The 14,364-nt window shown below is 49.3% G+C and overlaps 3 protein-coding genes across 3 annotated transcripts; all 3 read left to right on the forward strand.

Annotated features, from left to right (window-relative positions):
* Nucleotides 1-437: 437 nt before the first annotated feature.
* L228DRAFT_252355 (BRO1-domain-containing protein) lies at nucleotides 438-7,782 on the forward strand (the record flags this gene model as incomplete). Its single annotated transcript, XM_018333683.1, has 8 exons — nucleotides 438-492; nucleotides 548-552; nucleotides 652-1,823; nucleotides 1,891-2,079; nucleotides 4,345-4,668; nucleotides 4,759-5,188; nucleotides 5,373-6,539; nucleotides 6,604-7,782. The coding sequence occupies 8 exons, from the start codon at nucleotides 438-440 to the stop codon at nucleotides 7,780-7,782; spliced, it is 4,521 nt and encodes a 1,506-aa protein (XP_018190912.1).
* A 402-nt stretch (nucleotides 7,783-8,184) lies between these two features.
* L228DRAFT_75064 (hypothetical protein) lies at nucleotides 8,185-8,839 on the forward strand. The gene has a single exon (XM_018336827.1). The coding sequence runs from the start codon at nucleotides 8,359-8,361 to the stop codon at nucleotides 8,695-8,697; it is 339 nt and encodes a 112-aa protein (XP_018190913.1). The 5' UTR covers nucleotides 8,185-8,358; the 3' UTR covers nucleotides 8,698-8,839.
* Nucleotides 8,840-8,981: 142 nt separating this feature from the next.
* Nucleotides 8,982-12,492, forward strand: L228DRAFT_252356 (ATP-dependent protease La; the record flags this gene model as incomplete). Its single annotated transcript, XM_018333684.1, has 4 exons — nucleotides 8,982-9,312; nucleotides 9,361-11,976; nucleotides 12,043-12,260; nucleotides 12,334-12,492. The coding sequence occupies 4 exons, from the start codon at nucleotides 8,982-8,984 to the stop codon at nucleotides 12,490-12,492; spliced, it is 3,324 nt and encodes a 1,107-aa protein (XP_018190914.1).
* Nucleotides 12,493-14,364: the final 1,872 nt, after the last annotated feature.

A 14,364-nucleotide genomic window follows, 5' to 3' on the forward strand; every position in this document is an offset into this window, starting at 1 on the left:
TACTAAGAAGTTGCGTAAATATCGGAGATTTGTTCTTCCGATGAGCTTGGCTCTTCCGAGCGCATGACTAAGCAAATTGACCAATCATATACGAGAGAATCGGCATCGCTTTGGCAAAAGGGAAGAGACTAGAGGATACGCGAACTTTTTCCCTGGTGGAATACTTCCATCATCGTCACATAGCCGGCTATTCGCTGCTTCTCTCCTTCATTTTCTCATTCATCTTCGCCAGGTTGCCTTTTGTTGCTCAGCTTCCATTGGCCCGGTCCGGGCCTTCAATACCTTCGGACAATGAGCGCAGCAGTTTCAAATTTCCCGCTAAAAGTCGTATCGCCAGTTCGTGGCCTGTGTACAAGGCCGCGGATAGGCGGCGGACAGGGAATCAGAGGGACGACACGGGCAGGAGACTTTCGGAGCTTCCGTAGCCACGCACCACGATGCCGGCCAACTCTGAAAAGCTGGCACGCCATTTGCAAGGGCAATCAGGCAAGGGTAGGTACCTTTATAATCAAATATAATCATAGCTTCGATATCAATGAATTTCAAGCTAACGTGCGTTAGACATTCCATGCCTCTTCCGCTACATATGCTTCCAAAAACCCCTATGATGTCCTTGGGTTGAATAAAAACGCTTCGCCTGCGGATATAAAGAAGGCATATTATGGTATGGCCAAAAAATACCACCCCGACACCAACAAAGAGCCAGATGCGAAAGAAAAGTTTACCGAGGCACAATCCGCATACGAGGTTTTGTCTGATCCTAAGAAGAGAGAGGCCTTTGACCAATATGGATCTTCCGCATTCGATGGTAGTGGTGGATTTGATCCGTCCGGGGGCGCTGGCTACAATCCTTTCGCTGGTGCGCAAGGCGCAGGCGGTTTCTCTGGGTTTGGCGGTGGCTTCGGTGGATTTGGAGCCGACATTAATTTTGAGGATCTCTTCAGTGCATTTAGTGGTGGAGCGAGAAGAAGAGGCTCGCGGGCCAACCCTTTCATGCAAGAAGAAATATTAGTTGGTGACAATATTGAAGTACAGGCCAATATTTCTTTCATGGATGCTGCGAAAGGAATGAGCAAAGACATACCTGTTACTCCTTTGGTCGAATGCAAGACATGCACCGGTAGTGGCTTGAAGAAGGGAACAAAGAGATCCGAATGTAAGCGGTGTGGAGGCACTGGAACTCGAGTCCATTTCATGCAGGGTGGTTTCCAAATGGCCAGCACCTGTGATGCTTGTGGTGGACAAGGTGTTGTCATTCCTCGGGGAAGCGAATGTGGCACTTGTTCGGGCAACGGAGTGGTTCGCGAGAGGAGAACTGTCAATATTGATATCCCTGGTGGAGTTGAGGATGGTATGAGACTACGTGTTTCCGGTGAGGGTGATGCCCCGCCTACTGGCCTTTCCGGTGACCCCAAGGCACGATCGAGAAAAGGTGATCTCTTCGTCTTCATCCGAGTTGCGCCCGACCCGCAGTTCAAGCGTTCTGGATCCGATGTCTTGTATACTGCTACAATCCCGCTTACAACTGCCGTTCTTGGCGGTGAGATTAAGATTCCGACGTTGGATGGAGACGTTAAGGTCAAGGTGGGCACTGGAACTGGAACGGGAGACAAGATCACTCTGAGTGGCATGGGCATGCGACGTCTCGGCAGCCGCAAGGGCGTTAATGGCGATTTGAAGGTTGAGTTCAAGGTGGCCATGCCCAAATCTCTGAGCGCAAACCAGCGTACTATCGTGGAGATGTTGGCCGACGAGATGGGTGACAAGAATGCCAGACGCATCATGAACTTTGGCAGCAGTGGAAAAAACACCAGCAACGAGCCGTGAGTAAAAATTTTTTGACAACAATCCGGGCTTAAGCATTCTATGGGACTAACTTGGGGGTCCCAGCGCTTCCTCTTCTTCCACAACCCCACCTTCGCCACCTTCAGACAAGGACGGAGTTGATTCTTCTCCTTCACATAAAAGCCAAGGGTTTCTGAAGTCGGCATGGAATCGACTGACGAAGCACGACGAAAGTAAAAAGACATCGGATCAGTCCAGTGAGGATGACCCATCAAAGAAGTCCTCTGGTTCGGGGTAGCTTCCGACTTCCCCTGCGCAAGCTCGTCACTTTATTTTCTCTTATCCTCACCCAGACGAGCATCTTTCGACATGATGTTTCCTCATCTTCTCTGTACTACTACCATACATGGGTCTCTATTTTTGCGTGTGTGCGTTGTATGCCATTCAGCGTGGCAATGGTCAGCGGCGTCCTTGGGTTTCGGATTCCCCGCTTGAAGCAAATACGCATCAGATCTCTGGCGCAGAGAATCATTTCTCGCTGCATATTTTTAGGTGTTTCCATACATTTTTCTTTTCTTTGCCCCGCAATTGTAATCCTTTTCTTGTGTATATTATGTATATAAGTCAAAGTTGTGGCATTTAGAAGCGATCGGAAAAGAGCACACCTCCCAACTCAATATCAATACTTGTTCATTTCTTGTCCCAGGTCATGGACAGGCCAATTTATTTATCTCGGTTAAGGCAATACGAAGGGGAATATTATCCGCAAGCAAAGATTATAATGATGTCAAGCAACTGAATGTTCTGGATATTCCATATTTCGTGACCCAGTTCTTCCTTTACCACTGGCTCGTAGTAATGATATCACAAAGTGATAACCTGTACATGCAACGGGGCATCTTTCGTTTATCATGTTTGGTGTTTCCCTTCCGTACCTTAAGTGGCAAGTCATTATATGCGGGCTACCTCGGCCCGTTCCTCTATCACTGGTCGCTCTTGAGCTAATTAACTAGACTGTAAGCTTACCCAAACTCCGCGTGGTATGTACGCCTCTTCTATAAAGTTACCCAATCGAAGCTTACCACCAGAACTTGGTCTCGAGGCACCGTGCATTACTGAATCGACATATCTCTAGTGATTGGCATGAGGAACTGGTGCCATATGTACTACAATCACATTTTATCACCGCACGTCTCAATAGTGGTACCATCCCAATCACGTTCATTTTTTGGCCTCTGGCACCAATCATATGTCGTTATTGGTCGGCAGAGGTGCGCAGAGACGTGAAGAATCACCTCAGCTATCTCCCCCTTTTATTCTAACTTCTTCATAGTGGCTTATTCGAGAATCCTTCAGGGGAAGTGATAAACTACAGTTTCTGTACTATGCATGATAGTTGGGCACCTTTTTTATGTTTTACTAGGTTTTAACAACATTTACACTCATCGACGGGATGGGGAAATGTTGGTATGTAGAGGCACAGCATGCAGGCTAGGAAACCAACGGTTCCAACGGGTCGGTTGTGCTAGGATTGGGGGTGTATTGTATATCGCCAAGCACCCACTTGCTGAGACGTCCGTCTGAAAGGCAATAATAAGTGGCTTGAACAACCATTTCGTGTGCAAGTAGCCATACTTTGACGATGTTGTACTTTGGTGTTCGATATTCACAATGTCTGCGTTTTTTTGGGCAGGCATGGCAGCTTTTCAGTTGGGCTTATATTACACTAACCACCTGATGCATCTACTTACATCTATGAATGTCCATTCTATTGAAGTTGCTTACACGCTTCGTATACCCCTGTCTTTTGCGGCCATCTCTCCATTTATTCTCACTCTTGCTGTCCACGCTCTGTCCATAGTGTAATCCAGTTAGGCATTAAGATGCTGTTTTCAAGTAGCTAGGACTGGAAGTGTTAGTGACTGGGCCTTCTTGGCATGACAAGACTGGCGATTTTCCATGGATAATATTGCCCATTATTATTACCGTCATCGTTACAATCAAAACGAATATTGCTGTAGGGTTGTGTGATCCTCCAAGCTAGCTTGTCAAGCTATTTTCACGTTTCAAGTTCATCAAACGAAGCACTGAGCAACAACTGGTCCACGCAGTCGCCAGCTCCGAATCCGAACCAACCAACCTCGACCATCTCCAAAACCCCCTAAAGCTTGCCCGGCGAATCGTCGCCGTCGCCGCCACACAGCAGATCATACCTAATGCTGTATCACGCCGGTCGGTACTCCGTGTACTTTTTGTGAGGCCATCAGTATTGTTTGTTAGGAAAAGTTGCATTTGCATCTTACCATCACCGAGAAGAGAGACTCGCGAGTCTGCAAAGCGTCAACCTTAAAACCGCTGAGATCATTCCCGCTCGCCTGCCGATCCCGCACCGGAGCATCCCGTCGTGGGGCCGCGATTGTGCCACCGTTTACTCCAACTGCCGCCGGCCGTCGCCACGTTCGTGAGGAAGGTTTTTCGTGATTTACAGACTCACAAAGGTCATATCTGTCACAGTCATTTTCACGGCCACTAGGAAGCAGCATAGAACGAGCGAACCAGGCAAGCGGGGCACTTCCGAACGGGTTCCCCGGCCGCAAGCAGCACGATGGTTCACTCACCAATGATCTCCAGCCCACTGAAGCAAACAAACGAGATTGACTGGATTATCCCTCTCAAGGGCTACATTCGACAAACCTATGGCGACGATCCTGAAAGATATGCGGAAGAATGCGCCACTTTGAACCGGCTGCGCCAGGACATGCGAGGCGCGGGGAAGGATAGTGCCTCAGGAAGGGATCTCCTATACCGATATTACGGGCAGTTAGAGCTCCTAGATCTCCGATTCCCCGTCGATGAGAACCATATCAAGATTTCGTTCACTTGGTAAGAGTCTGGGTTGGGCCTGCAAGACACAGGCAACAGTTTCGTCTTTGGCTGGACGGTTAGCTAATCACACCAATCGTGGTCTGCCAGGTTTGACGCATTTACGCACAAGGCAACATCACAGTACTCCCTCGCCTATGAGAAGGCCTCAATCATCTTCAACATCTCAGCAGTCTTATCCTGTCATGCCGCTCATCAAAATCGTTCTGAAGACGCTGGTCTGAAAACCGCCTACCATTCGTTTCAAGCATCTGCTGGCATGTTCACTTACATCAACGAAAACTTCCTCCATGCTCCGTCCACTGACCTGAGCCGGGATACGGTCAAGACGCTTATCAGTATTATGTTGGCGCAGGCACAAGAGGTGTTTCTCGAAAAGCAGATCATGGATGACAAGAAGGTTGGACTGCTTGCCAAACTTGCAAGTCAAGCAAGCTTTCTGTACTGGCAGTCGGTAGAAGGTGTCCAGGAGAATGTCAATAAGGCCATATTTGAGAAGGTTTGGCTACTTCTCACTCAGGTACGTCAACCCCAAATCCGAACCCCAACGAATTTACAGAATGGCACATATCCTACTCCCTACAACGGACAACCAGCGCCGCCTTTAGGGAACCTCTTGCACAAATCCGCCTTCCCGGCCCTTTCCATTATCCAACTCTAAATATGCATGAAATGGGCTAGCTGACTTCTTTCTTTTGGCACAGATCAAGGCAAATCACCTGGCATCGGTTGCACAATACTATCAAGCAATTGCGGATAATGACGCAAACTCACACGGCACCGCCATCTCCAGACTACAGGTGGCTGAACGGTATTCCCGGGATGCGCAGAAGATGGCAAATTCTTTTCCCTCTTCAACACCAACCAATTCGAACCTCAGCTCCGAGACTGGTCCGGTCCTCGTTGATATTATAAAAAGACATCTGAGCATCGTTCAAGAAAGGCTCAATGAGTTTATCAAGGACAATGACTATATCTACCATCAGGTCATTCCGGCTGAAGCTTCTCTGACTGTCATCCCAAAGCTTCCAGCGGCCAAAGCAATTCCAGTGAGCGAGCTCTACCAGGGTCAGGATATTCAACGTATCATTGGACCGGACATCTTCCAGAAAATTGTGCCCATGTCCGTCACAGAGTCGGCCAGCTTGTATGACGAAGAAAAGGCAAAATTAATACGAGCGGAAACCGAGCGGGTTGAGGTAGCCAATAGCGAGATGGCAACCAGCCTTGACTATCTCAAACTGCCAGAAAGTTTGAATGTGCTCAAAGGCGGCTCAAGGCCCGATGCTGCGGTGGATGACGAATTCCGACATTGGTGCTCGGAGTTGGCAGGGCATGAGCCTTTTGGTCGTGCTTTCGACCAACTCAAAGCCGATCGTGCGAGTATCCTGGATTTACTCGACCAGTGTGCGAAACAAATGGACATGGAGGAGAGCGTTTGCGAGAAGATGCGTTCCAAATATGGCGCCGATTGGACGCAGCAACCCAGCTCTAGGCTGACGTCTACCCTCCGCAACGATCTTCGTAGCTATCGGTGCGCAATTGACGAGGCGAATGCAAGTGACATGCAGCTTATGAGCACGTTCCGTCAATATGAATCCGACTTCGAGGAGATGCGCTCGGCCGGTGAGACTGATGAGGCAGATGTTCTCTTTCAAAGAGCTATGATAGTTGCCGGAGGCAGTCGTAAAGGAAGGAATGGTGTCGGCAGCCCGCTGTCATCTCAGGCAGAGGGTAATCTTCTCGATGAGGATTACGGCGAGACCAGCGTCTCTGTAGCAGACCAGATCGCCAAGGTAGAGGACCTCTTAAAGCGGCTGAATCTTATCAAACGAGAGAGGACGCAGGTGTTAAAAGACCTCAAGGATAAGGCAAGTGCTTTCCTTTCTCCGGTACTGAACAGCCTCAAAAAGCTCGACTGTTGACATGCTCTAGGTTCGGGAGGACGACATCTCAAATGTGCTAATCCTTAACAAGAAGTCAATTCCGACTCACGAAACGCAGCTCTTCCAGGCCGAATTAGAAAAGTTCCGACCTCACCAAAATAGATTGCTGCAAGCAAGTCATAAACAATCCCTGCTTATGAAGGAGCTCACCAAGGCTTACGGTGAGCTTTTGCAAGATCGGCGTGTGCAATCGGAGCAGACCAAGCATGAAGGCGTTATAAGACAAAGGACTTCTGTTATGACGAAATACAAGCGAATCTATTTAGCTTTCAATGATCTTATTTCTGGGCTTCTGCGCGCGCAGAGCTTTTATTCTGAGATGAAAGAGAGCGTCGACAGCCTGAGTCAAAACGTCGAGACGTTTGTCAACAATCGCAGGTCTGAAGGAGGCCAGCTTCTAAGTCAGATTGAGCGGGATCGTGCGACCGCCGCCAGTGGACAAGCTGATCGGGAACGGGAAAGAATGCGAGACTTGATGGATCGAATGTCAATGGACCCGTCTTCATCAACCTCACCCGTCAGTGGCCCTCCCGCACCCCCTCGACCTGGCTCATCTCGCACCCCTACTACTCAGTCATCATCATATCAAAGCCATAACCGTGCGGCTGTCGCGCCCTCACCACCACTGTCCCCTCGCTATCCTCCAAGCACCTCCACTCCGAACCAATATACATCACCAATATCACATTCAGCGGCCCCGAACGGCTCGACCCCAGTTACTGCCCACCCTGGCTTTTCTGCAACGCCGGCGGAGAGTTACCACAGATTACAACAACATGCTGCGCCTGGAAGAGATGCCTACAGTCACCGTCCGCCGCCCCTCTCTTTGTCCCAAGAAGCCACTGGCGCAGGTACATACAACCCCAGCAACTACCCGCAAATGTCGCCCCCTGCGACTCAGCAATACTTCACGCCCTCTCAGTATGGGTATCAACCATCTCCACACCATCCGCCTAAACAGTACATGCCTCCGGGTTACGTGCCACCGCCACCTCCGCCTGGGCCTCCGCCGGCCGTCAGCTCTCCTCATCAAAACTATCCTCCCGCGGCCACTAGCCATTATCCTACGGGATCAGCAAGCTATTCCCATTTACAGTCTCCTCCAACCAGTCAAGCGCAGGCTCAAGGTCAAAATGATCCGTATGCCGCGCTCAACGCTTGGAGGTAAGCGTGCGGTGAATAGCGAAATATATTATGCTCCAGATGAACCTACATTTATGTGGAAATGGATCTCTAGGAAGATTGAAGTCGAAGAAGGGAGTATCTCGGAATCGGAAACTAACTCCTTGACTTTTCCATCTCCACCTCTTTCATGTCTCAACAATGCATTTCAATGTTGTCAAGGTGCCATCAAGGATTTTATGTGCACCGGTACTACATTTCCTTGCTTTTCATAGTTCATTTGGCGTGCTCTTCGTCTCATCTTTCATCTATATGCATTTTTCAGTATCTATTTCGACTTTTTTTCTCAAGTATGGTTCTGCATCGTCTACGATCAGAGCTCGGTGGCAAATTCCATGTCCAGATTCTCTCGCGTCAATGGATGATGCGAATCAATGATCAACACCCTGCCTGGGATAGATGTCTTTGATACTCCACTGATCCCGTTGACTTGATCCATGCCGCTGCTGACGTAATATCCCTATATACCCGTTGAAGTAAAGCGTTTAAAGGTGCTGTCCCCTCGATGTCATAACTATAAAGTTTCACACTACCTTACCCGGCGTGTCATTTCCTATTCGGGATGTTCCTTGAGCTTCTTCCTGGGTCTCTGCTCGCCGAGATAGGCTGTCACCGCGTTCTCCGACATTGCTTTTGCGGGATTACTCCGTCGAGGGACTTGGGTTCTTTGCGTTGGAACCTTGCGCCATTCTCTAATTACGCTCGTATAATCTCAATTTACTTTACCTACTTTTCCACTCTTTTCGCACCCTCCAAAAAGGCGCTGAGGGATCTCGTCATTCTCGGTTTCGAACCGATCCCGCATCTGTGCTTTAGTCATCCACATCTTCAACGTCGTGCTGACCGTCGCAGCTGCGCTCTTTCTTATCCATTGGTGGCAACTCTTGGGGGAAGCAGATAGAGCATAGAAGGTAGGTTTACTCGCTCCCTTTTCATCTATTGGATTTGTTCATCGTGGGCCTGAACCTTACCGGGTTGTAAGCCTTCCCGCTTGACGTTGGGGATTTTAGACGTTGAGCTCCTGCATACGAACCTTCCGATATGACATCTTGAAACGCAAGCCTGATTGCATGTCTTTAGCTTGCACATAACTAACAGTCAAATAAGGTCTCTACAATCTCCACTGCTTTTATTCGCGGACGCTGCAGCTGTATTGCGGCGCGCCAATAACTATACGTCTCGAGCATGTTTTCCAGCCAAGCTTCGGCATGCAGGACGGCTGTACGAAATGCCCAACCAAATGTCCGACAAAGTAGACGTTTTCTACAATTTCGGTCAGGGAGCACACTCTCTGCGTCTCGATACGCTTCGTCACGTCAGCTGAAGGGCGCTCCTAACCACCCAGCAAAATCCCAATCGAGTCCCGTTTTCGTTTCCTCAGTATTCGTTAATCCTTCGCGCCGCGTTCTTGCGCCGACATCTCTTGGTAGCTCCTTCTCCTTCTCAACTGCGCCTATACGACGGAAAGAACGGCCGCCGCCCAATTCGTCGGAGTCGGAAGAGAAGGGAGAGGAAGGTGATAAAGAGGGCGAAAGAAAGGAAACAAATATTCAGGACCCTGCAGCTGGTGAACAGAAGATACAAGGCAAAAGCAAAAATTCCGACTCTGCAGCGCCAGCGTCTGGATCAGCTTCAGGAAGCGGCGCTGATGGGCGGGGAAGTAGCGCTGGGGGCAGCGGAGGTGACTCTGGCTCTGGCTCTGGTGGCAGCGGTGGAGAAGGCACCAGCAAGAAGAGTCGCAAGTCATCACCAGAGAAGTCCCTTCAGAAACCAACAGTACCAGATGTCTACCCTCAAGTCATGGCAATCCCGATAGCCAAACGCCCGCTGTTCCCTGGGTTCTACAAAGCAGTCACAATTCGGGACCCCAATGTCTCCGCGGCCATCCAAGAAATGATGAAGAGAGGCCAACCATATATTGGAGCTTTCTTGTTCAAAGACGAGAATGCAGACCAAGACGTTATTGAAAAAATGGACGATGTCCACGATGTTGGAGTCTTTGCTCAGATCACAAGCGCATTTCCCGTTCATGGCGAAGAGAACAGCTTGACAGCTGTCTTATACCCTCATCGTCGAATAAAGATGTCAGCTTTGATTCCTCCGGAGAAGAAATCGGATAAAAAGGCAGAGGACGTCTCTGTACCGGAGCCAATCACCGGTCAGGCAGACGAAGACAAGAAGGGCGATGTAGTGGCAAGCTTTGAGGAGGGAAGTGTTGAACAGTCCGCGCGTGATGTATTGCACTACGAGCCAACTTCGTTCCTGCGGAAGTATCCCGTCAGCTTGGTCAACGTGGAGAATCTGACCGAGGAGGATCACGACAAGAAGAGCGCCGCCATTCGAGCATACACCAGCGAGATTGTGAACGTTTTTAAAGAGGTTGCAAACCTCAACCCTCTCTTCCGGGACCAAATCTCTACATTCTCCATGAGCCAGTCCGCTGGTAATGTTATCGACGAGCCAGCAAAATTGGCTGACTTCGCAGCAGCAGTATCTGCCGGTGAAATCAATGAGCTCCAAGACGTTCTCGAGACACTTGACGTCGAGTCCCGTCTAGCAAAAGCTCTTGTTGTTTTGAAGAAGGAACTTATGAACGCTCAACTCCAGTCTAAGATTTCAAAGGATGTTGAAGCTAAAATCCAGAAACGACAGCGGGAATATTGGCTAATGGAGCAAATGAAGGGCATTAGACGGGAACTGGGTATTGAGAGCGATGGCAAGGATAAGTTGGTGGAGAAATTTAAGGAGAAAGCTGAGAAGCTTGCCATGCCGGAAGCCGTCAAAAAGGTGTTTGAGGAGGAGCTCAACAAGTTGGCTCACCTCGAGCCTGCTGCATCCGAATTCAACGTCACGCGGAATTACCTCGACTGGCTGACACAGATCCCCTGGGGTCAGAGAAGCGCAGAGAACTTTGGCATAAAAAATGCGATGAAAGTTCTGGACGAGGACCACTATGGACTCAAGGACGTCAAAGATAGAATTTTGGAGTTCATTGCTGTGGGCAAGTTGCGTGGCACCGTGGAAGGCAAAATTCTCTGCTTCGTCGGCCCGCCTGGTGTTGGAAAGACGAGCATTGGCAAGTCCATTGCTCGTGCTCTCAATCGACAATATTACAGATTCAGCGTTGGTGGACTGACCGATGTTGCGGAGATCAAAGGTCACCGTCGCACCTATGTTGGTGCATTACCAGGTCGAATCATCCAGGCACTCAAAAAGTGCCAGACGGAGAATCCTCTCATCTTGATTGATGAGGTTGATAAGATTGGTAGAGGGCATCAAGGCGATCCCGCATCTGCTCTACTCGAGCTCCTTGACCCCGAGCAGAATTCTTCCTTCTTGGACCACTACATGGATGTGCCGGTTGACCTTTCTAAGGTCCTTTTTGTTTGCACAGCAAACATGACCGACACCATTCCTCGACCGCTGCTTGATCGAATGGAGATGATTGAGTTGTCTGGTTACGTCGCTGACGAGAAGATGGCCATTGCGCAGAGATATCTAGCTCCTGCAGCCAAAGAGCTCAGCGGCTTGAAAGAAGTGGATGTGAATTTGGAAGAGGATGCTATCACGGAACTTATCAAGTCGTACTGCCGTGAAAGCGGTGTGCGAAACCTGAAGAAGCAGATTGAGAAGGTCTACCGCAAATCAGCATTGAAGATTGTCCAGGACCTAGGCGAAGACGTCTTCTCTGAGGAGAAGGCTCTTACCGATGAAGGCAAGGCCGCTCAAGAAGAAGCGAAGAAGGACAATACCGATGTCAAAGACACGCCGCTTGATATGGAAAAGGAAACTACCGAGCAGCCTCGTGTCAGTCTTAAGGTCCCTGAATCAGTCCATCTCGACATTACAAAGGAGAATCTGAAGGACTTCGTTGGCCCTCCTGTTTTCACAGCCGACCGGCTTTATGACGTTACTCCGCCTGGTGTTGCCATGGGCCTGGCATGGACCCAAATGGGCGGTGCCGCCCTCTATGTCGAGTCTATTCTCGAGAGTGCACTAACCTCGTCGTCGCACCCGAGTTTGGAGCGCACTGGCAATCTCCAAAACGTTATGAAAGAGTCTACTTCCATTGCCTACTCTTTCGCCAAGTCTGTGGTGGCCAGAGAATTTCCTGAGAACAAATTCTTTGAGAAGGCCAAGCTTCACTTGCACTGCCCCGAGGGAGCAGTGCAGAAGGATGGTGCGTTTGTAGATCACCCTTGATTCATCTTGATTCTGATATTGACTCATTTCCTTTCTGATGCAGGTCCATCTGCGGGTATCACCATGGCTACCGCACTACTCTCCTTGGCGCTTGATTACCCAATTGACCCAACAATTGCTATGACGGGAGAACTCACTGTCACCGGCAAAGTATTGCGCATCGGTGGTCTCCGTGAGAAGACAGTTGCCGCGCGTCGCGCTGGTGCCAAAACAATCATTTTCCCCGCTGATAACCTTTCTGACTGGTTGGAGCTGCCAGAAGTACGTGACTTTTCCCTATCCCTGCACTGCATTTAGGAAAGATCGCCGAGTAAGAGTACTGACGAAGGAGCAGAATATCAAAGAAGGCGTGGAAGGCAAACCGGCAAATTGGTACTCGGACGTTTTTGACCTGGTCTTCCGCGACCTCGATCGTGTGCACGCTCAGAATGCGTGGAGAGACCAGCTGGCCAAATCGGAGGAAGCAGAGAAGCATGAGAAATCGGAGAAATAAAGCCGGTTGCACTCGCCTTTCGACGACGCAGATTGTTGGTTCTTTTACCCTTCATCCCCTTTAAGGAATCATGGCTTTACATCACAAGAGGAATGTGAGATTTTCCTGCACTTCATTTGCAAGAAACTTTCATCTTCATATGAGTTACACATACCCGTTGATGATATTGCTTATTGACGGTCGATTTTGAGACCGCTGTTTGGTCTATTCGCATTCTGCGTGGGCTACTCATTAGACATGGCGTTGGTTCTGGATTGTGGGCTTTGGATATATGAAGCTTGATGTTGTTTTGTTGATATTGAGCGGTCGCAATACGCGTGTCCCTTTACTGATGCAGTTATTTGGCGGAAGATTGGAGAACAGCCGCGGGTTCAGGTAGATGATTGTCCCGGCACGGAACACAAGTTTCCTGGCCTGCCAGTGCCCTGGCTCTCGCAGGTCCACGGATGTCCTTCACAAGCTGTTTAGCCTTTTCTCGACATGCACTGTTCGTTCTTCCCTTTCATGCGATGCCGGGACTGGCTGCCTTTGAGATAGGCAATTGCCGTGGGATTGACGGGCTCACTCGGAACACGACTGCTGAAAACGGTGCTTCGAGATGACAGCAGTCTATTTGTTCTTGGCAATTTATCTATCCGGCCTGAAATTTTCTTGTATATTTTCCTACCTTGCCCGCATCACTTCTATTCTCTTGCTTGTTACGTCTCCACTCTTTGCTTTCTGGTCATTTTCGTTTTATTTCTGACCCTGTACAGCTCATGGCAACTCATAAAGTCAATATTTATATTGTAAATAGTCGCGTGGCGGGAGCTTGCCCATTGACCTTGGTGGCTCTACCCTGACATAGTAAACACAAGAGATAGGATTAATTAGATACTATACCTGGAGTTTACATACATTTTGTTTTGGTTGATGTCTGTTACAAGCCCTTCATTTTGCTTATTTTCTGCACGTACTCACATTTATTGAGGATACATGACTAATTTCACTGATATACATTTGCCGACTGTCCTGGCTGGAGTGGTAACAGCACAGCCTTCTGGCGATCTTCAGCGTGGCGTTGGGATGACTACTCCGTACTATCCTGTCACCCAACTCTACGGTTCTGGCTGGGAAGCCGAGCTGAGAGAGCGGCAACTAAGCTGATCTCGGTCACTAAAATACAGCTGTACGGGTTGACGGGCTCGGCAGGCTCGGTACCGAGCTTAACGATACGACGGGTTCCTCTAGCGAGGGATAGGCTGAGGGGTTAATACGTAACCGCCAGAAAGACTTTGGTAGCGAAGGAGTCAAACCACGATCAAACGTCTCAAATCTCCAAACTGGTACGAGGCCGATTGTTGCATGATTCATTCAGAATGCATCTGAGAAATGACAGAAGAGATTGAGATGAACGATTCATTGATCCGATAAGGTTTCATTAGATATTTATCCACTAAGGCATCTTGAGATACTCTCACGGACAAGACTGCTAAATACGTGGTTGGGTCGAAACTCCACGGGCCAAGCTTACCTGGTAGCCTGGCACCCCCCTGCAGATGAGTTTAGGCAGCTAGAGCGATTGGTGCCACGAAATCAAAATTACCTACAACACTGAACTCACCTGCTGGAGCGGCCAGGACAGAAATACTGTGAGAAGCGCAGAACAGTGGTAAGGCACTGCCATATACAGCATATACAGACACTTTTGGGCTGTTGATATGATTTGTCTGCCTGAATAGGTCAATGCATTGGAATACTCATTAGGCTTTCGCTGCTTGTGACCAAGTGATGATGCATGGTTTGGCCGGGCCTCATTTTGGGCCGCGGCTGCTTGAGGCTGGGGGACCCTTGGAGATGCCCTTTGTGACTCCTATTGGAGGGCGGATGGGG

This window comes from Xylona heveae (genome assembly GCF_001619985.1).
Source record: "Xylona heveae TC161 unplaced genomic scaffold L228scaffold_2, whole genome shotgun sequence".
NCBI lineage: Eukaryota > Fungi > Ascomycota > Xylonomycetes > Xylonales > Xylonaceae > Xylona > Xylona heveae.

Bases quoted from the DNA above. Each gene is read 5' to 3' on its own strand.
- L228DRAFT_75064 (XM_018336827.1), top strand. From the start codon at position 8,359: ATGTTCCTTGAGCTTCTTCCTGGGTCTCTGCTCGCCGAGATAGGCTGT.